At 50.7% G+C, this 21,327-nt stretch overlaps 3 protein-coding genes across 9 annotated transcripts; 1 reads left to right on the forward strand and 2 right to left on the reverse strand.

Moving 5' to 3' along the window:
• Positions 1-19: 19 nt before the first annotated feature.
• On the reverse strand, positions 20-3,861 carry RGP1 (RGP1 homolog, RAB6A GEF complex partner 1). 2 transcript variants are annotated; one of them, XM_032307394.1, is made up of 9 exons: positions 3,739-3,861; positions 3,210-3,344; positions 2,694-2,830; positions 2,300-2,383; positions 2,046-2,195; positions 1,625-1,771; positions 1,305-1,432; positions 913-1,102; positions 20-424 (listed from the first exon to the last, which is right to left on the reverse strand). In XM_032307394.1, exons 2-9 carry the CDS (start codon positions 3,323-3,325, stop codon positions 201-203), a joined length of 1,176 nt encoding a protein of 391 aa, XP_032163285.1. In that variant the 5' UTR covers positions 3,326-3,344; positions 3,739-3,861; the 3' UTR covers positions 20-200. The 2 variants fall into 2 exon arrangements, with proteins under 2 accessions (XP_032163285.1, XP_032163284.1); XM_032307393.1 differs by having other exon boundaries at positions 3,673-3,802.
• GBA2 (glucosylceramidase beta 2) lies at positions 3,290-16,027 on the forward strand. Of its 5 annotated transcripts, none has more exons than XM_032307374.1 (18): positions 3,290-3,379; positions 4,160-4,744; positions 8,673-8,764; positions 9,058-9,173; positions 11,283-11,501; positions 11,793-12,032; positions 12,235-12,337; positions 12,498-12,651; positions 12,743-12,868; positions 13,070-13,242; positions 13,476-13,580; positions 13,784-13,891; positions 13,995-14,146; positions 14,274-14,380; positions 14,500-14,672; positions 14,751-14,866; positions 14,961-15,152; positions 15,432-16,027. In XM_032307374.1, exons 2-18 carry the CDS (start codon positions 4,410-4,412, stop codon positions 15,723-15,725), a joined length of 2,805 nt encoding a protein of 934 aa, XP_032163265.1. In that variant the 5' UTR covers positions 3,290-3,379; positions 4,160-4,409; the 3' UTR covers positions 15,726-16,027. The 5 variants fall into 5 exon arrangements, with proteins under 5 accessions (XP_032163265.1, XP_032163267.1, XP_032163264.1 ...); XM_032307377.1 differs by lacking the exon at positions 3,290-3,379 and adding an exon at positions 5,126-5,358 and having other exon boundaries at positions 4,657-4,744; XM_032307373.1 differs by lacking the exon at positions 3,290-3,379 and having other exon boundaries at positions 3,867-4,744.
• CREB3 (cAMP responsive element binding protein 3) lies at positions 15,893-21,267 on the reverse strand. Of its 2 annotated transcripts, XM_032307396.1 has the most exons (9): positions 21,032-21,267; positions 20,781-20,928; positions 20,638-20,705; positions 20,435-20,524; positions 18,330-18,436; positions 18,150-18,218; positions 16,734-16,818; positions 16,557-16,641; positions 15,893-16,478 (listed from the first exon to the last, which is right to left on the reverse strand). In XM_032307396.1, the coding sequence occupies exons 1-9, from the start codon at positions 21,122-21,124 to the stop codon at positions 16,162-16,164; spliced, it is 1,062 nt and encodes a 353-aa protein (XP_032163287.1). In that variant the 5' UTR covers positions 21,125-21,267; the 3' UTR covers positions 15,893-16,161. The 2 variants fall into 2 exon arrangements, with proteins under 2 accessions (XP_032163287.1, XP_032163286.1); XM_032307395.1 differs by having other exon boundaries at positions 20,638-20,928.
• Positions 21,268-21,327: the final 60 nt, after the last annotated feature.

The raw sequence follows: 21,327 nt of genomic DNA on the forward strand, positions 1-21,327 counted from the left end.
TGCCCACTGCTGCTGCCACTTCCAGGGAAACCACTAGCAGCTGCCAATTTATTCTGAATAAATAAATTAATGCTACAGCTGAAAGCCTGCCTCTCGTTGTCCATTCCATTGGACCCCACGTGGGAAAAACAGGCCCTACTAGAGTCCAGGTGCTGAGTTCTCTGTATCCTGAAGAAAGATAGTGTCACGGTGAGCCATCTTCAGATGGTTATGGTGCTGGTGCTGGGGCCTGGGGCTGCATATGAGGCCAGGGTAGGGCTTGTGGGCAGCACCTTGATGGGAAGGTCCCAGCTGAAGGTGTCCACGGGCACTTGCTCAGGCCCTGTCCAGGTGACAGGCTCAGGCTGTTCCAAAGGGGGTAGGAGCACCAAACCTGGTTCTCGTGATGTTACAAATTCAAAATGCAATCGCCACTTCAGGGACACTGTGGGAAAAAAAGATAAAGGCAGAGGCATTAGAAGCCAGCAGTAAAAACGAGTGCAGGATGTGGTTAGTGAATGAGAAAAAAAAGCAGTATTTGGGAAGAGGAGGAAAAGCCACAGGGCTAGGATCAAGGGTTTCTCTAAAGAAATCTGTTAACCAGAAATGTGACAATCAGGACAGCAGGGTCAAGCACCTAATAACCATAGCATGGGACAGTCAGGACTTGGGAGCTTGACGTAAACATGCTAGAGCATCAGAGATCAATGTGCCACAGGGTCACAGTGGGCAGGGGAAGGAAGAACACCCACAAAGCTCTTAAAAGTTTAAATGTCAGTGCACCTAGGAAATAGGCTGAAGGTCAGAGAAAGTGTTAAGGGTCAAAGGCTGGGTGTGGGGATGGCCAGGAGTTTGTTAGGAATCAGGACTCATTACACAGAGAAAGAGGACATTTTACTCTCTTCCCCACTCCGATAACGGTCAGGATCTCACCAATGGCTGTGCAGAAGCCTGGGGTGGAGCTGAGAGGGATGGGGAGGGAGAAGCTGGTTCTGGTTGTATGCAGGCAGGACTCCTGGTGCCGGGCATGAGTCACATGAGACACGGAGGGGACACCCCCCGTCCTGCGGCGCCTCTGGTACTCGGGCTGTACACGCTCCTCAGTCTGTAAGCTTACTGAAAACTAGGAGCAAGAAGAGAAGTGGGTGCTAGCAGGCACTGGGAAGTGCGGACTCTAGATGAGAGGCTTGAGCCCAACCTCAAGCTTTTTTCACCCTGGGTGACCACACTCTTCACTTCTATATACCACCCCTCTTTATGCAGGCCCTTCTCCTTCCTCCCTAGCCCTCCAAGCCCAGCACCCCAAAAGCCCCTTTCCTTCTCACCTGCAAACAAGCTACAGTTCCTTCCCCTAAGTTTAAGGTCCCCACCACATCCTCGCCGAGTCTGTATACAGATTTGAAGATGCCAAATGTCCCAACTTTTCCTCGGCCATCACTGATATTGTATAGATCTGGGGAGAATGGGACATTGTAAGTGTGGAGTCCACACTGGAGCGTATCAAGGGCTGGGAGCCAGAGGCCAAGGTGGGGCTTTCGTTATAATGTGGGATATCAGTGAGTCCTTAGAAGTACAGGCAATTAGGAAAATCTGTAATACTATGAGAGGGCTGGTGGGGTGGGGGCAATTGTGAAAGGATTCTCACGGAGGCTGCGGCAGGATGTGGCAGCCATGAGACGCTCCCCAGCCAGCTCAGCTATCCAGGAATCCTTCTTCCCACCTTCATCCTCTTCCAGGAATGGACTAGATGGGGCTACGGCCTCATCCTGGGGAAACCGGACATCTTGAAGGCCTACAGAGAGAATGAGCAGAAAATATTGCTAGGAGGGAATGGACAGTAGAGATTAGGTTTTAGACTCCAACCTGTGAAGGCTGAAGGTAATGGGAACCATGCCCCAGGTACCCTTTAACTTATTGTCCAGAACCTCCCGCCCCAACCCCCTTGCACCTTTACGGAGACCAGGAAGCCTTTCTCCAGTCCCCCACCCACAAGCCCTCTTTAGATCTTTTCTGCTTTGGTGAGGCTCTTCCCCAGCCCTGGATTTCCTCCAGAAATCCTTACTTACCCGTCAGCACAAGAACCCTCAGAGGAACCCTGAGTAAAGTGATGGGTGAGTTGACACGCTGGCAGCCAATGGTCAGTTTGTAGACATACTTGACTGACTGACCCCGAAAGGAGGGTGGTCCCTCTATGGGCAGCACTTCACTGTAGGAGTCTGGTTGGGAAGTAGTAGTCAGGGCAGCCAGAGGCAGCCAGAGAAGTCCTCCCTCCAGGAGCCTTAGAAGGCAATCCAGGGGTGGGGAGGAGGCAGACACTCACATGATTTGGACTCTCCGGGATCTAGCCTCAGATCACAGAAAAGGATTTTTGGTGGAGTGGAAAGGATACACTGACCTCTCTCGCCTAAAAGAGATTAAAACAAAACAAAACAAAAAAACCCCTGCAATTTAATGACCCCATTGTCCAATACTGGATGAAGCTAGCGCAGCAATGGGGGCCATGAGCACTGCCAACAAAGGGCAGCCCGAAGTAAGCTACCCCTCTTTTCTTATTGTAAGATAGGATCAGTCTTATACCCCCAACATTAACAAATACATTCCTCCACATCTCCGATATGACAAAGACTAGAAGCACCCACTAGAACAATTTAACAAATTCACTCTCAGGTGGCAATGACTCCGCCCCCTTCCAAAGGCAAATGCCCATCTCTAACCTCGGTGTGGCAGAAAGACAGTCTGGCTCTCTGGCTGGACATCTGGCTGACTGGAGTCAGGGGGTGGTAGTGCTACTCGACTCTCACTGGCATGGAACTGGCAGTGGATTTGGGCACTGGCCCAGGCCAGAGCCTCACTATGGGAGGAGGAAAAGAAAGCATCAGAGGGGCGATCCTGACCTCACAAATACACTCCCAAGCTCCCTTAACCCCCTGAGGAGACCAACACCATCAGGTGACTGTCCTAGGAGTAAGGGAATCTAGAACCCCAAAGAGAATCCATCAGACAAAGAGAAGTATACTATGGGTAGAAGTGGGAATGGGGGAGAAGAAAGGAAGGGCGTGTGTAGGGCTCTGTCAATCCCATCTTCTGTTAAACAGCCCTTTCCTACAATGAGAACACAATGAGCAACAAAGTGGTGGCGTAGCTACACGACAACCTGAGCTCTGGCTTAGCACTATAGATACCAGGTTTTCTCCCAGAAGAACCACCTTCTTCAGTATCTGCATCCCTACCTGGATGCAGAGGTGGCGGTGGGGGGCAGGGGGTTGGTGACCGTCACTACACACTCCAGCGCCTCCCCCGCCAGAAAGACAGGACCTCGGCTCAGCTCTGCTACCACTTCAATCATGACAGCTCCGGAATGAGAACTAGAGGTAAACGGGGAGGGGTGTGTGTGTCAGAGGTCAGTACCATGGCAGGGAGGGGCGTCTGCGGCGAGCCTGGGGGCGAGGTCAGAGGAGACGGGCAGTCACCGCCACGGAGTTTGGGAGAAGCACCTGGATTTGGGATGCGGGAGGTGGATGGGAAATACGGGTAGCAGCTGACTCAGTAAAGATAGGACTTCGCTCGGGGCCCCAGACCCCCGCCCCTCTTAGCGCCGAGTTAGTTCCCTTACCACCCACACCCGAACCTCCAACCGGCCTCCGCCGCCCTCCCTCCAGATTCCAGGTCCCAGCCCAAGGCCCTGCCCGTCACCTCGTGCCCCTAGCCTGGACACCTCGCACGGTCGAAAACGGGGTCTCGGCACACCGAGGCCCTCACCTGCCCGCCCCTCCAGAACCGGGCCAAGTGCGTGGCGGCTTCCGCGACAGAGGCGGGACTTCCCTTCAGCACCCCCTTCCCGACAGAGCGCCTTCCGGCCGGAAACACCCGGCCGGCCCAACCGGAAGGGGCTCGGGTCGTCCTGCAGCCTTGGGTCACCTTCCCACGGGCTGGCACCTGGGCGCAGGCGCTGTCCCAGACACCAACCGGCGGGACCCGGCGTCCCACCCAGGGAAGGGCCTGGCGCGACGGCAGGGGGACCAAGCTGAGGCTGCCGAGAGCTCCCAGGCCGGTCCCGGGGGCGGTTCCTTGCGGGCTGGCCCCCGGGGCTCCTCCCCTTTCCGCGGACTCGGTAGCTCTTTGGTCGGGCAAGCTAATCACCGCGGCCCAATGACGACGAGGCCCGACCCTTCCCTCCCAGGACCGAGAAAGACGACCGAGGGGGAGCCCGAGGCGGCTTCATTGCTGTCGCCGCCAACGCCGCTGCAACAACAGCTCCCAGGCTCCACAGAGACACCAGTTCACCTCGGCTTTCCCCAGCGCCCGGCTCTCCGAGACGACACCTAACTACCACAACTGCCCACATCTGGACTTGGCTGGCGAGGTATTTTGTACCAGAAGACTTGGGACCAGGGACCGTCGAGGTCCTGCGGACCCAGGATCCAGGGAACATGGGAACTGGAGTCCCAGCCTCGGAGCAGACGAGGTGTGCCAAAAGGGATCCACAGGTTTATTGCCCTGAAAATGCCGGAGGCACTGAGGCTGGGCAGGTTACAGACCTCCAGAGTCCTGAAGACAATCGACCCCAAAGTGAGCCGGGCGGCAGCAGTCCGGAGGACTCTGGGCAACTGATGGCATCCTATGAAGGTAAAGCTAAGGGCTACCAGGTGCCTCCCTTTGGCTGGCGCATCTGCCTGGCTCATGAGTTTGCAGAGAAGAGGAAACCCTTTAATGCCAACAACGTCTCCCTAAGCAACTTGATAAAGCATCTGGGCATGGGCTTGCGGTGAGTAGATCTCATTGCCTACAGTACGTTAGGTTTCACTTTGTTCCAGCACAAGCCTTCCAGCAGAGGTGAGAAAGGGTGAGAAAGCAGGTGAGTGCTTTGTCCCAGTCAGGTGACCCCCAACCCCCAACATATTCTAAGCGTGGTTTTAGGGGGTGAGATTGGGTCATATTTCTGCAACCCCCATCCTCCCAGTAACTTATCCTCCTAGTAGGAAAGAACAGGAACATCTGGACCTGTAGTCAGCCTTTCCCATTTAGGCTCCCTCTCACACACTCCCTCTTATCCAAAGACCGCCCTTTGGTATTTGCTATACTTTGTGGCAAGGTGAGAAAGGATAGTCTGGCTGCTGCAGTGCTGACACAATGTTGTTTTATTTAGGAGGGGGAAGTTCTCGACCCTGATTACCCTGATTACCCTGAGCTGCTAGGGTACTCTCTGCCTCATTTAGGCACACATTACGCGTCTTTCCTCAAGCTTTGGCTCCAGGGAGTGGGTTACAGCCTGCCTGCTCTCACCCCAAGGAGAGGGTGTGAGAGGTGCTGTTCACTCTATTCTGGGATAGCCAATCCCTGATAGAAAAAGCAAAGACCTCTGGCCAGAGAGGCAGTGCTGTAAGTGTCCCCGGTAATACAGTGTTCCAGAGTCTGCATTAATGCCCTTTCCACCAAGGGTTACAGACACCCCAAGTGCTTACCCTGAGCTGTAGAACTCCTTTAGATCCCTACAGATCTCCTCTGAGTTCAAAAGCTAGTGATGAGGAGCCACGACCTATTAACAGGAACAGGTGGATATGAGGACAGAAAGCATCACCCTGAGGTCATCCTGAGTCAACCTACACTGTAAACACAGGTGGCGATGGAAGTATAAAGGTTGGAAAACTTGGGGCGCCTGGGTGGCTCAGTGGGTTAAGCCGCTGCCTTCGGCTCAGGTCATGATCTCAGGTTCCTGGGATCGAGTCCCGCATCGGGTTCTCGGCTCAGCAGGGAGCCTGCTTCCTCCTCTCTGCCTGCCTCTCTGCCTACTTGTGATCTTTCTCTGTCAAATAAATAAAATCTTTTAAAAAAAAAAGTTGGAAAACTCAGCCCTAACAGCCTCTAAACTAGGGGGTCCTTCCCTCTCTGTCAGTGCTATAGGGCTGGGCTGGGTAGACCATTTACCTAACGCCAGCTCTAAGCAGTGGGAAGGACCTGGCACTGCCTGGGTATCTGGCTCCTTTGCTAGATCCTGTGGGTGGCTTGTACCAGAGAACAATCATCCCTCCAGGCTACTTCAGAAACTGACTCAGCCTAACTTTGACCCCCAAAGCTTCTGGGTTAAAAAAGATGGAGGGCTAGCGTGCTGAGAGAAGCACACGGGGGTGCATGTGGTAGGGACACTGAGATCAGGAACAGGTAGGCATCCTAGCCCCTCGGTCCCTCAGTGTGAACTGAGTCAGAAGCCTGAAACTGTGCTCAGCCCCCTGGACCTTGGCTCCACATGCCAGGATAGGGTGGATATCACCAACGCAGGTCTTTTAGAACAGAACGTGGTCCTACATTGAGGAGAAAGCAGGAGTGAGACAAGGAACAATTCTGAATGATAATTCTTAAATTGGGGCTGACATATGGAGAAGGCCAAATAGGTCAGGAACGGCCAGCTGCCAAGTTAAGGCAATGAGACATGAACCCTAAGAGGAAGTCAGACTGGGGGTACTTTAATCAGGCGTTGCAGCAAGCCAGCATTCTCTTGGCCTCATTGTGGGAAGAACTCCATTTTGATTGCTCTCCCTTCTAGCTAGATTCCATTGGTTCATAAGTATTTATTGAGTGCTTGTTCTATGCAAGATTCTCCTTTGTTCAGCGTATCTCCCTGTCTTGCATTTCTCCCTTGCATTTCTCCCTAATGCCTGCTGCACCCTCCCCTCTCTTCCCCAGCTCTTTCTGGCCTCTAGTTTCAAAGTCCAGTTTACTCTAAAACAGCAGGACTTTATGCCTTCCCTCTTCCTTCCCCTACTCCCAGAATGTATCCTCCCTATTCTGTAATCACATTTCATCCTTCCTGGCTCCTCTTCGTGTTCATCTGTCTGGTGCCCCAGTGCTTGTATAATTATTGGTAAATTCGGCAAATACTTAACCAGCTCCAGACCATGTGCCCTGCCTGTGGTTGAAGCTGCGGGTAATCAACTAGTCTTTGTCAATATCCCTTTCCCCATGGAATGTAAAAGTATGTCAGACTTACATGAGGAATGCTTAGAAATAACAAGACAGTGTCTGATGGGAGTTCAGATAGTGTATGTAAAGGTCACGATCATAGCTGACACGCATACTCCACTTGGTGGCTTTCCCACTTGTTACACCATTTGCTCTTTCAACCATTCCATGAAGTAGGTAGGATAGGAGGTACGTCATCTTGTAGATGGGGAAACTGAGGCTCTCAGTTACTTACCCCAATTATATGGTTACAGGTGATATGCTTGAACGATGGGTATAAAATAGGTGGGTAGGGGGGACAGTGGAATTGGGAGAGTCTGGTGGGGCAAGGGTTGCTTAGTGAGGACCCAGTCTGAATGGGGATTTATAGGGCTTGAGATTAGAAGTTAGGCTGAAACAGATGTCAGAGCCTTGAATCCCAAACAGAATCATTTGTCTGTTGGAGTTATGACAAGACCAGAAAAGTGTGGGAATTTTTTTAGGCTTTACTAGGATGTTATAAAAGCAGAGACTCGGGCGCCTGGGTGGCTCAGTGGGTTAAGCCGCTGCCTTTGGCTCAGGTCATGATCTCAGGGTCCTGGGATCGAGTCCCGCATCGGGCTCTCTGCTCCACAGGGAGCCTGCTTCCCTCTCTCTCTCTCTCTCTGCCTGCCTCTCCATCTACTTGTGATTTCTCTCTGTCAAATAAATAAATAAAATCTTTAAAAAAAAAAAAAAAAGCACAGACTCAGAAACTTTACAGTTTAAACACTAAACTTTTTAAAAAGACTTAAAATGATATGCCCCAAAATGTAAATCCTGGTTGTCTATGGGTGGGATTTTTGACCTTTCATCTAGTATATTCTACAGATTTTCACCTTTTTTTTTTTTTTTTTAAAGATTTTATTTATTTATTTTACAGAAATCACAAGGAGGCGGAGAGGCAGCCAGGGTGCGGGGGGTGGGAAGCAGGCTACCTGCTGAACAGAGAGCCCGATATGGGCCTCGAACCCAGGACTCTGGGATCATGACCCAAGCCAAAGGCAGAGGCTTTAACCCACTGAGCGACCCAGGCACCCCCAGATTTTCACCTTTCACAACCAGGAAGACAAACAGTCATTTTAAAAAAGAAGAAAGTTATCTGAGCAGGCTGTGGGGGTGTAGTTGGGAAACCAAAACTGGCCCTTTCAGCACCTCAAACAAAAGCTCCTGGGCTAAACTCAAGCAGTGGTAGTGGAATTAGAGGTGAGGAAAGGTCAGAAAGCTCCTGAGGAACAAAGGGGAGAAACAAAGACAGTTCCTTGCTGTAAACTGGGGTGACTGGGAAGAGGAGAGGACTTTAAACTGTGGAGAGATAGAGAACAGGAGAGATTTGGAAGTGAAGGGAATGGGTCTTCTGCAGACCCATTTAATAAATAAATAAATAAATTCTAAATATTTTTATTTATTTATTTTTAAAGATTTCATTTATTTGTTTGACGGAAAGAGGAAGAGTGAGCACGGGCAGGGCGAGTGGCAGGGAGAGGGAGAGGCAGGCTCTCCACTGAGCAGGGAGCCCAATGTGGGACTTGATTCCAGGACCTTGGGATCATGACCTAAGTCTAAGGTAGACACTTAACGACTGAGCCACCCTGGGGCCCCTCTGCAGACCCATTTAATGGGAAGTTACACCTGGGTGTCTAGAGAGAGGCAGGTGACTGCTGCCCAGGAGGTACCGCCTCCTGCCCCTTCCACTCACACTGCCTCTTGCTCCTCAGGTACCTGCAGTGGTGGTACCGGAAGACCCAGGTGGAGAAGAAGACACCTTTCATTGACCTCATCAATTGTGTACCCCTAAGACAGATCTATGGTGAGCCTCATCCCAGCTCTACTCTGCACAGAGAGGGCCCAGCCTCTGGGGCTACTGCAGAGCTAAGCAAAGAGGCTTCTGCTTAAGCACGTTGCACCACCCCATCGCTGGGGTTTTCTCTCCCCAGCTTTGCTGAGCTATAATTAACACAAAACATCCTGTAAGTTTAAAGTGTACAATGCATTGATATGATATTCCAGTAGTTTTCAGAAAAACTCATCTTTATCATCTAGAAAGAAATGGGCTTCTTTTCCTCTGCCATGCCCCACTAACCATCCTGATTCTACCTCTAGGTTGTCCTTTGGGTGGCATCGGGGGAGGCACTATCACCCGAGGCTGGAGAGGTCAGTTCTGTCGTTGGCAGCTTAATCCTGGAATGTACCAGCACCGGACAGTCATTGCTGACCAAGTAAGAACCAGGAGGTGGAGGAGAGGTCCAGAACAATACCCCAGGTCAGGAAGAACCTCTTAGCCTGTGTAGGATGTGGAAGTTAGATGGGCACATGTGCACATGGTTCACTCTAATAAGTATTTTCAAGATGCTTTCCTTGTGCCCAGCCTTGTGCTAGGATGTACTAGGAATAAGATACTCCAAGAGCACACATTTCTTAAAAGCATAAAGAGCTCCAGCACCCCGTGTCCTCCATTTCTCTAGTAAATGTCTCTTACGTCCTTCACTGTCCCAGCTTCACTAGCTAATCCAGTACCCAGCCACAGAGGGTGCAAGGAATTCCCAGATCACTTAACCTGGTTGAAAGAGTATTTAGTAGGACCAGAAAGGAAAACAAACCCCAAAGTCTATAAATGCGTGGGGAATAAAGATGTACAGACTACCCACTATTCACCCTGATTTGCCAGCCTTCAGCCTGAGCTCAGCTCCTCTGCTGCTGATCACTCCTCTGGAGGTCTCTCTCCAGAGAGACCTGAGACCTGAGAGCCTGGGAAGCCCCTCCTCTCCCAGGCATAACTCTCTAGCCTTTTTCCCTTCTCAGAATCTTCACTTCTTTTCGCTCTATTCGTTCATCACATCTGGGCGTTCAGTTGCCAGAGTCATGTGGTCTGCCTTTCATCATCATCTCTCTAGCGCCCTCAGAGGTGGAGCTGTCCACCACGTTCCCATTTCCTGTCTGAGGGATGCCTCCAGCTTTCAGCTCATCTTCAAAGAAAAAAATGACTAGCCGACCTTGAGTCCAATTAATGACAATGGCCTTCCTAGTGCAGGTTTACCAGCCCTGCCCAGTGCCCCAAGCCTCCTCTCTGGCTCATCCATTAGGTATCCTGAGGGGAAGTGCCTTCCAGAATCATGACTCTAGAGTTAAAGTAATTATTGCATACTTAACATGTGCTAGAGATTGTGCTATGCATTTTGTACGATATTTAATATTTAAAGACAGTCCTACAAAGTAAGTACCATTATTATGCCCATTTTATAGAGGAGGAAACTGAGATCCAAAGAGATTTTAGTAAGACGCCCAAGGTCATGTGGTTGGCAAAAGGAAGTACGCTGGGATTCAGAACCAGCTTTCGCTGTGGTTAAAAGGCCGTGGTCTTAACCATTCTCTACCATTCCAACAACATAAAAAATTATTGTATACATACATTAAAAATGTAAGGCATATTTTCAAGCAAGGGAAGAGATACTAACCCCTCATAGACCCTATGCTCAGAAGCTTATATTTTTTATTAGAATGGGACTTTGAGAAAATGGAGACTGTGAGGCCATGTAAGAACCAAAATGAGAGGGATAGATAGTACACTGAGAAAAAAGGGATACTGCTCTAGAATTTACCCATTTTCTCTCTACACATGCCAGCTGTGCCTGTCTCTGGTGGTGGAGGCATAGTAGAGAGGGGGGGCCTCAGTGAATTGGAGAGGGCCCTGCCCTCAGTGAACCCACAGAGCAGTCAGAGAGTCAGAATGTAAACAAAAACATTATAACATGCTAGACTAGAGAGGTAGGGGGACATACAGGGCAATGACTCACTGCTTGAGGATGGAGATGGCATTTGGCCTAGGCTTTGAAGGATGAAAGGTTTCACCAGATGGAGAATGAGCAGGAGCAAAGGCACGAGGAGGAAATGTAGTGTGTTCAGGGAACAGTGAGTATTTGACATGATCAGAATATAAGTGCTTGAACAGGTCATGAGTATAATGGGCAGGGACAGGCCAGATCAAGGACCTTGAAAGCCAGCTAGAAGAGTTTAGACTTTAGCCTGAGGGCCATGGGGAGTCACTGAAACATAAATACAGACTAGCATATCTTGATTCTTCTGTAAGAAAGATCACGCTGATACCAGATGGGGGGAGGCAGAGCATAAACACAGATACGGTGAGGGCACGAAGACCACCAAGAAGGGAAATAAAGCCACGGAGAGAGGATGTAGGACCTGGTGGTGACTCACAGTGTGGGAGAGGGGCCGAGTGGATGAGAACTCCCGTAGGCTCAGAAAGGGGACAGGAGATGAGTTTGAGGTGCCTGTGGTTACCCCATCCCAGCCTATCTGCCTTCTTGGTTTAGTTCACAGTTTGCTTGCGTCGGGAGGGGAAGACTGTGTACCAGCAAGTCCTGTCTGTGGAGCGCCCAAGTGTCCTGCGCAGCTGGAACTGGGGCCTGTGTGGGTACTTCGCATTCTACCACGCCCTCTATCCCCGAGCCTGGACTGTCTATCAGCTTCCTGGCCAGAATGTCACCCTCACCTGTCGCCAGATCACACCCATCTTGCCCCATGACTACCAGGTGAGGCTCCCACTGTGTTTCCTCCATTGCCCTCCCTTCCCTGAGATCTGTCTCTGCTGTAAATTCCACAATCTGTGAAAGAGAGGGGACTGGAACATGACATCATGCTGGTTTTCCAGGACCTCCACTCAGTGGTAAGACAGCCTGCCTGGGAATATGGGGAGATGCAAGTGGAAACTAAAGAGAGTCCCCTGGGGGCAGGAGTAGTATTTGAGCCAGGTCCTGGGTGTGGAGGAGTGGGACTAGGAGGAGCTACACTGGGACCGTCTGAGTACGATCTTTTGCTCCCAGGACAGCAGCCTGCCTGTAGGAGTCTTTGTGTGGGATGTGGAAAATGAAGGGGACGAAGCCCTAGATGTGTCCATCATGTTCTCCATGCGCAATGGTCTGGGGGTTGGAGATGATGCCCCCGGGGGATTGTGGAATGAGCCCTTCTGTCTGGAGCGTGATGGGGAGACTGTGCAGGGGCTGCTGCTGCATCATCCAACCCCTCCAAATCCGTACACGATGGCTGTGGCTGCGCGGCTCACGGTACGTTCCAGCCTACTCTAGACCTTAGCCCCCATGCCCTTCCCCTCAGCCTGGCCCTGGTGCACCCCATCCCTGAGTCCGATCCTCACTACCGCCCTTAAGCCTGTAGAACTTGGAGGTGGGAATTACAGCGGGAACTGGAGAGGTAGCCTGAAGCCAGCGTACTTGTGGCGCTTCCCCTGAGTGTTTGGCCCCTTAACAGGCGGATACCACGGTAACCCACATCACAGCCTTTGACCCTGACAGCACTGGGCAGCAGGTGTGGCAAGATCTACTTCAAGATGGACAGCTGGACTCCCCCGCTGGTGATGGGGGGATCTGATAGGGAGGTGTGGGAAGAGAGGTTGTCCCTGTCTTGGGAGGAGGGGTGAGAGACCTGGTAACAAATAGGCCTTATTTTCCCGTATCAGGGATCCCTGGGACTGAAGGGGGTGCCTATGCCAATTTTTCTTGTGCTTCTCTCAGGCCAAAGCACCCCCTCGCAGAAAGGAGTAGGCATCGCTGGGGCTGTGTGTGTTACAGGCAAGCTGCCACCTCGAGGCCAGTGCCGCCTGGAGTTCTCACTGGCTTGGGATATGCCCAGAATCATGTTTGGAGCTAAGGGCCAGGTCTACTACAGGTGAAGGGACCAAGAGAGTACAGGGATCTAAGGTGCCAGAGCTCTGACCTAGAACCCCAGTTCTCATTTTTCCCCTTTCTTTCCATCCCAGGCGGTACACAAGGTTCTTTGGCCGCGATGGTAATGCAGCACCCGCCCTTAGCCACTATGCCCTGTGCCGATATATAGACTGGGAAGAGAAGATCTCAGCTTGGCAGAGCCCAGTATTGGATGACAGGTGCCAGTGGGGCTGATCTCTTGCCTTTCTCCTGGGCACTCATTCCAGTTGGGATTCCTTGGTTCAGTCTCCACTCACCACAGTCAGCAGAGTTGGGCTGGAATTCACTTGGTGCCCCCTGCTCTGCAGAACTCCAGAATCCTTCCCTTCCTGAGAGGTCCACACTCTACTAAATTAGACCATTCCCTCCTGACTCCTCAGATCCTTGCCTGCCTGGTACAAATCTGCGCTGTTCAATGAACTGTACTTCCTGGCTGATGGAGGCACAGTATGGCTGGAAGTTCCAGAGGACTCCCTTCCGGATGAGCTGGTGGGGAACATGTGTCAGCTCCGCCCCATCCTCCAGGAATATGGTCGATTTGGTTACCTTGAAGGTACGAGCTGCTGGTAGGCCACAGTATGGCAGGCCATAACCATGGGCCAGTTAGTGCCATACCACAAGCCAGGATGGTGGGTTCTGCCTACCCCAAGCGACTGGTTGGGATGAGGGAGTAAGTGGCAGCTGTGGGCTAGGCTGGTGCCCCAACCCCAACACAAGCACAAGCTAGGGAGGGGAACTGAAGGGGAAGCGGGAATTCTGGCAAGTGTATCTCCCTCCTTTCTCCAGGCCAGGAATATCGCATGTACAACACATATGACGTCCACTTTTACGCTTCCTTTGCCCTCATCATGCTCTGGCCCAAACTTGAGCTCAGCCTGCAGTATGACATGGGTGAGGGTCCCTTTTGTGCCCCTTCTGCCCTCAGTCCACAATACCCCTGAATCTTTGTGGTCCCCCAGATTGTCTCCACCCTTCTCTTTACCCAACGTATCTGCATCCTGCTTACTGGTTCCCCTCTAGGGTCATAAACAATTCTGAGCCCCACTTCAAGTCTGCCCGTTCCCTGCCCCCACCTTGTGTGTCTGCTCCTCCAGCTCTGGCCACTCTCAGGGAGGACCTGACACGGCGACAGTACCTGATGAGTGGGGTAATGGCACCTGTGAAAAGGAGGAACGTCATCCCCCATGATATTGGGGACCCAGGTAAAAGTTCTTACACCCCACAGTTTGCATCCCTCTCTCAACCTTTATACTCCCTACTCTACCCCCTCAATGCAAATCAGTCAGGTTTCCTCCCTTCCCACAGATGACGAGCCATGGCTCCGAGTCAATGCGTATGTGGTCCACGATACCGCTGACTGGAAGGACCTAAACCTGAAGTTCGTGCTGCAGGTTTATCGAGACTACCACCTGACGGGCGACCAGGGCTTCCTGAGAGACATGTGGCCTGTGTGTCTGGTAAGACATGCATGTGCCGTGGCCAGCGTGCCAAGGGCATGACTGGTGTCTGGGGGAAAGTCCAGCTGGCTAGTGTTGTCTCTCTTTAGCATTCATCTAGGTCTTCAGTGTCTTGCTCCCTCTCTAGGCTGTGATGGAATCTGAAATGAAGTTTGACAAGGACCAAGATGGACTCATTGAGAATGGAGGCTATGCAGACCAGACCTATGATGGATGGATCACCACAGGCCCCAGGTTGGGGAGTAGGGATTTCCAGGGTGCCTAAGGTGGGGAACTGGGCACCAGGAATTGTAGGCTCAAGGAAGAATGACTCATTGCTTATTATGTTGCATGGGAGTGGCTGGAACTGCCAGTCTGACCCCCAAACCTATGTCCCTGATCAGTGCTTACTGTGGAGGACTCTGGCTGGCAGCTGTGGCTGTGATGGTCCAGATGGCTGTTCTGTGTGGGGCAAAGGACGTCCAGGATAAGTTTTCTTCCATCCTTAGACGGGGCCAAGAAGCCTATGAGAGACTGCTGTGGAATGGTGAGTTGGAGGACCCTAAGGAATCCTAAGGCAGCTCTGGGGACACAAGAAACATTATTTTGTCTTGCTCTACCCCAGGCCGCTATTACAACTATGACTGCAGCCCTCAGCCTCAGTCTTGCAGCATCATGTCTGACCAGTGTGCTGGCCAGTGGTTCCTGAAGGCCAGTGGTCTAGGAGAAGGAGACACTGAGGTGAGAAAGACTAGCAGGAGGAGCCAGAAAGGTGGGTTTTTCCTGGAGGTGGGAAGCAAATCTAAGAAACCCTAATTCTGCCTTTGCCCCTCAGGTATTTCCTCCCCAACACGTGGTCTGTGCTCTCCAGACTATCTTCGAGTTCAATGTCCGGGCCTTTGCAGGAGGAGCCATGGGGGCTGTGAATGGGATGCAGCCCCATGGTGTCCCTGACAGATCCAGTGTCCAGTCTGATGAAGTCTGGGTGGGTGTGGTCTATGGGCTGGCAGCCACCATGATCCAGGAGGTAATACACCACCTTTCCATCTCCACCATCTCTACCTTGGGCTGGCAAACTTCCTCAGCCATCATATACTTCTGTAGGGCCCTACCCACCTAGAAAGCTTCTTCTTTCCCCTGGCATGCCTTCCATTTTCTGCCTTCAGGCTTCTGTCTGTGGGTCAGATTTATTTCTGCCACTAGCTGGGAACTCCCTAAGGGCAGAGGCCTTGTTGTCTCTATCTGTGCAGCTGAACTAGCTATTCAGGGATTGCCAAGTAAAGTGACTGACATCTCTTTCCTACAGGGCCTCACTTGGGAAGGCTTCCAGACAGCTGAAGGCTGCTACCGAACTGTGTGGGAGCGTCTGGGCCTAGCTTTCCAGACCCCTGAAGCATATTGCCAGCAGCGGGTATTCCGCTCTCTGGCCTACATGCGGCCACTGAGTATCTGGGCCATGCAGCTGGCCCTGCAGCAGCAGCAGCATAAAAAGGCCTCCAAGCCAGGAGCCCAGCAGGGCACAGGACTGGGCACAGGACTAAGCACAGGGCCTAACCTTGGACCAAAGGAAGCCACGGCAAAACCAAAGGAAGCCCTCTGACTGTGGGAGGGAGGCTCTAACAGCCCAGCCTCCAGCCTGGCCTTTCCTCTTCATCACTCCCCCACTCTCCAAGTCTCCTGCAACCCTGAGCCACCAAGACAATCATGCCCCTTCCCTTCTCCCCACCCAGTTGGGCCAGTAAAGAGGGGCTGATGGTGACCCAAGCATCAGAATCACTTATTTATTTCTCTCACCCAATCCCCTCACTGCATGAAATGTTGAAGGAGGTCAGCTGATTCCCCCGGGGCCCATTCATGGAGTGGTAGATTTACGTGGGTACAAATAAAAGACCCAGAAAGCCAGTTAAGTGTGGTGTGTTCGGACTCTCAGTCTTCCTGACACAGGACACAGGAGCTCAGGCTAGCCCTCTCCCACCCCTTTCATGTGGACCCAGACTAGGAACCTCAGGCTCTGACTTAGCCCCCCATATTCACATCTAGCCTGAGTATCTGCCCTGTAAGATAACAGATGTGGGGCTATGAGGAGGGAGCCATCCCCTACCTCTTGTGAAATTTGCATGCAGGGGAAGGACGGGACCTGGGCAGGGGGACTCTGAGGAAGGGACAGGAAGAGGTAGCTTCAGGGGAGACTCAGCACCAGGAGTCTGAGGCATGTGGAAGATCAGGCAGCAAGAGTTGCCAGGAGCCTGGAGCTCCTGGTCTGAGCTGTCCTTCGGTGCCTCTGACTGCAGGGCAGGCAGCTCCAGCTGGCGGGGATCCTCACTGGGGAGGGCACGAAGCTGGCGGGACAACACTATGGAAACAAAGACTCCTCAAGGACTGGCCAGGCTTTCCCCCAGCCCTTCCTGAATGGTATTCCCAAGCCTCTCACCTCCACGCTCAGCCAGCGGGCTCCCCCTTGTGTCAGAGGAATACATAGCAGGTACGATGATCAGACAGAAGGAGAAGAGGAGAACCTGGAGAACGGGAAAAAAATGGAGGGTTCTAGGTTGCAGCCCTGTCCCTGCCACCCGAGAAAAAGGATCTCGCCTTCCATCACCATCCTCACCAAGACACAGGTGCTGGTACTGCTCGTTTTGTTTGATATCTGAACCACCATGGCCTGAAGTCTCCTCAGCTGGTCCAGAAGGGACCTGGAAGAAGAAGGGGGACAGTGAGCAGCCCCTGGCCTGGCACCCTGAGATAAACAATGAAACCATTCTGTTAAGGCTGCCCCTCCATCTGTGCAATGAATGATCTCTTTTGTTTTTTACCCTATTTTTAAATGGATTCTTCCTCTCTGTGGACAAAATGCTTGAAGTTCCTCATTAAAACACCTTTCTGTCCTGACCTGATTTAAACTCCTTTGCAAATACCTTCAGTGGTTCTATACTGTCCACTCAGCTATTTACACAATCCTCACCAGGCATTCGATGTTCTCTTTCTGACTCGACTCACCTACGTTCAGGTTCATGCCAGACTGCACTATACCACTTTCTTTATCTTTTTTTTTTTGCCCTTTTTCTTTCTGCCTAGAGTGTTCCCTATCCTGATCCCCACCCCAGAATCCTATCTACCATCACACATCATCTGCCCCATGGGGTTTTTCTTTTTTTGTTTTTTTAAATTAACATATAATGTATTATTTGTTTCAGGGGTACATGTCTGTGATTCATCTGACTTAGAAATTCACAGCACTCACCATAGCACATATCCTCCCCAATGTCCATTATCCAGCCACCCCCTCTACTCCAGTAACCCTCAGTTTGTTTCATGAGATTAAGAATCTCTTATGATTGGTCTCTCTCGTTTCATCTTGTTTCACTTTACCCCTATGAGCCTCTGCCTTGCTCCTCAAATTCCACAGATCAGTGAGATCAAATGATAATGTCTTTCTCTGACTGACTTATTTCTCTTAGCATAATACCCTCTAGTTCCATCCACATCATGGCAAACGGCAAGATTTTTGTTTTTGATGGCTATATAATATTCCATTGTACATAGATACCACATCTTCTTTATCCATTCATCTGTTGAAGGACAACTAGGCTCTTTCCATAGTTTGGCTATTATGGACATTGCTACTATGAATACTGGGGTACACGTGCCCCTTCGGTTCACTACATTTGTATCTTTGATATAAATACCCAGTAGTGCAATTGCTGGGTTGTAGGGTAGCTCTCTTTTCAACTTTTTGAGGAACCTCCATACTGTTTTCCAGAGTGGCAGCACCAGCTTGCATTCCCACCAACAGTGCAGGAGGGTTCCATGGGCTCTTTGTTACTCCCTCCTCTCTCTCTCTGAGTACTTAAATTACTAAGTTACTTGTGAATTTGTTCCCCGTTACTATGAGCTTCTTGAAATCAGATCCCCTAAAGGCCAAGCACCAGACCCTGCATGTTGGAGCTGCCCAGTGTGAAGCAGGGGAAAGAGTGAGATGGCATAAAATGGGAAGGAGAAAAGACAATGTTAGTGAGTTACTTACAAATTCTGTTCCTCTAGGAGCTGTACTTTGTTCTGTAGCTCCAGATTCTGGGCTGTATATTTCAAGACCCTGGGGAAATAATAGGATATGGGGATATGGCCTGTGTCCCCACTTCAAAACCCAGTGCTTCCAGCTACCTCTGCTCCTTACCCCCCACCCCCATCCCTCTCCCTCTTGTACCTGCTCTCTAAACCTCCCAAATACACCTTCTTCTTCCTGCGGCTCTCTTGAGCAGACTTTTTGTTTCTAATTTTCCTCCGCACTCGTGTCAGAACTTGTTCCTCCATCTAAGAGAACACAAAAGAAGTCTCATCATAAGAACACTGGACCAAAGAGTTGGAATGCAACTGAATTCAATCTTCTTCTTAATGCACGAATCCCTTCTAGAGCTTCCCTGACCAACAGACACTTGGCTTCTCTCTGAACGCCTCTGAAGGCCAGGGGTTAACGTCCTCATGAGCCAGACCATTTTAAACAATTTTATGAATTAAAGCAACAGAAACAACACCAACAACACCAACACCACTCCCCTTGGGGTGTCTGGATGGCTCATTTGCTTGGGGATCTGACTCTTTTTTTTTTTTTTTAAGATTTTATTTATCTATTTGACAGATAGAGATCACAAGTAGGCAGACAGGCAGGCAGAGAGAGAGGAGGAAGCAGGCTCTCTGCCAAGCAGAGAGACCCATGCAGGACTCGATCCCAGGACCCTGGGATCATGACCCAAGCTGAAGGCAGAGGCTTTAACCCACTGAGCCACCCAGGCGCCCCTAGGAGTCGGACTCTTGATTTCAGCTCAGGTGGGATCATACTCAGTAGGGAGTTGGCTTGAGATTCTTATTCTCTCTCCCTCTCCCTGTGCCCACTACCTCACTCTGCTCGTGCGCACAAGCTCAATCTATTAAAATAAATTTTTTAAAAAATCTTCCTTGGGACGCCTGGGTGGCTCAGTTGGTTAAGCAGCTGCCTTCGGCTCAGGTCATGATCCCGGCGTCCTGGGATCGAGTCCCACATCGGGCTCCTTGCTCAGCAGGGAGCCTGCTTCTCCCTCTGCCTCTGTCTGCCATTCTGTCTACCTGTGCTCACTCTCTCCCTCTCTCTCTCTGATAAATAAAATCTTTAAAAAAAAAAAAAAACTTCCTTATCCTGAGCCAACAAATGATTTCTATCAATTGGACTTACATAGTATCTATCTCTGAGTCCATATAGAATGAATAGAATGAACAGTTTTTATTTTAAGGCACTTAACATTTCTTCATAGTTAAAAATCTGGGCATAAATTTCAACTCCTCACCTTATCTTCTCTCCTTGGGATGGACAGCATCCTCTTTTTTTTTTTTTTTTTTTTTAAAGACTTTATTTATTTATTTGGCAGACAGAGATCCAAGTAGGCAGAGAGGCAGGCAGAGAGAGAGGAGGAAGCAGGCTCCCCACTGAGCAGAGATCCCAATGCAGGGCTCGATCCCAGGACCCTGAGATCATGACCTGAGCTGAAGGCAGAGGCATTAAGCCACTGAGCCACCCAGGCACCCCGACAGCATCCTCTTAATATCTGTCAAAGATCTGGGTTCAAAACTAGACACTAAGATGTGCTCTTCTGGCCAGTACAAAGGATAATAAGACGGTCATTGCCCTTCTAGAGACAACACCTCCATTGATACAGCCTTTGAACCCCACTCACTTTCTTAGTCATCCCCAATTGCTAACTCATCTTATACTTTTTTTAAAATTTATTTTTTATTTAATTTCGGCATAACCTCATCTTATACTTTTTAAGAAATTAAAATTCCCTCAACTTTTCTGTACTGTTGATTTCACAACAGAACCACAATACAGTGCTTGTAAAGCTGCCTCTCATTCCTTGAAACTTTAAAACTTAAAACTTGGGATTTTATAATTATTCTTGCTATTAGTCCAGCCTTGATGAATTCTAAAACTTAATTCTACCGTTCAGCTACAGGTGGATTTCGATGAGGCACTGAAATCTAAGCATCAGGGCCCTTTGCTTGCACAGTCCTTTCCAGGTCCCTATACCAAGGTTGCACTGATGATTTTGAACTCTTCTTTCTTAAAGAGAACACCAAAAATTTGTATAAACCCCACAAAACCAGGATTTGCCTCTGCATCTACCTTATTAATGACATGTTCCAATTTCCTACTAGCAACAAATGATCTAAGTTTTCTAAACTCAGTCCGTCCTGTAATAAAATTAACAGAAGTGGGGGCTTGAGACTCAACCCCCGCCCCCCCCCCGCAGCTTTCACTCCCACCAATGAGAGTCTTACCTTAGTAAGAGGAAGTGTCCCATGCAGAGTAAGCCCCTCTTTCTCCAACAGCCTCTTCTCCTCATCTGTCAGTATCAGCCTAGCAATTTCCTGGGGTTACCAGGAGAGATGGGCAGCAGAGTTGTAAGGGGAGGTCAGAAAGGAAAGGGGAATCCGCCCCCACCCCCTGCAATGTGGGAATAATCCCGCCATAAATCAACTACCTGCTCTGCAGGCTCCTCCACACGCAGTGGAGTCGTCTGGGCCCCCTCTTTTCCATAGTTCCCACCATCTGCAAAAGGGAAAGTATAAATAGCCAGGCCCACAAGTCTCTCCTCCCACCAAACCTCACTTATTTGAGACTCACCTAGATCTATGGAGACATGCTGCTGTGAGAGAGAGTACGTGTGATCATGGAGAACAAGACAAGAATCAGAGGAGCTAAAGTCGCTCAACGATGCGGCGGGACTCAGCAGGGAACTCAGGAAATCCTCTGCCTCCCATTCACTCAGCGTCTGCACAGGGTTCAAATTAACAAGCCCTGACCTATTATTACCCACGGCCTCAAGAACGCGGTCCCAGCAACCCCGCGCCTCTCCGACTCACAGCCCCACCCACCTCGGAAAGTGGCTGCTCGGCCCCCAAATCTCCGCTTTCCTCTAGCAGGAAGTCCAGCAGGTCCTGGTCACCCAAGTCCAAGGCCAGTTCCATACCCGGTTATGAACGGGAAGGATAGGACAGAAACACAGAAGTTCACCCCACCACCTACTCGCTGCCCTGAACCAGTCGCTCTCAAACCGCACCAGCCCCCTAGACTCGATCCTCCGTAACTTCCAACACCACGGAAGTGACGCTCCTACCCCCGAGACATTCCGGGACTTGGAGTTCCCTTTGACGCGGAAGCAGCTTAGCAG

The sequence above is a fragment of the Mustela erminea genome, chromosome 12 (assembly GCF_009829155.1).
Source record: "Mustela erminea isolate mMusErm1 chromosome 12, mMusErm1.Pri, whole genome shotgun sequence".
NCBI classification, from domain to species: Eukaryota; Metazoa; Chordata; class Mammalia; order Carnivora; family Mustelidae; genus Mustela; species Mustela erminea.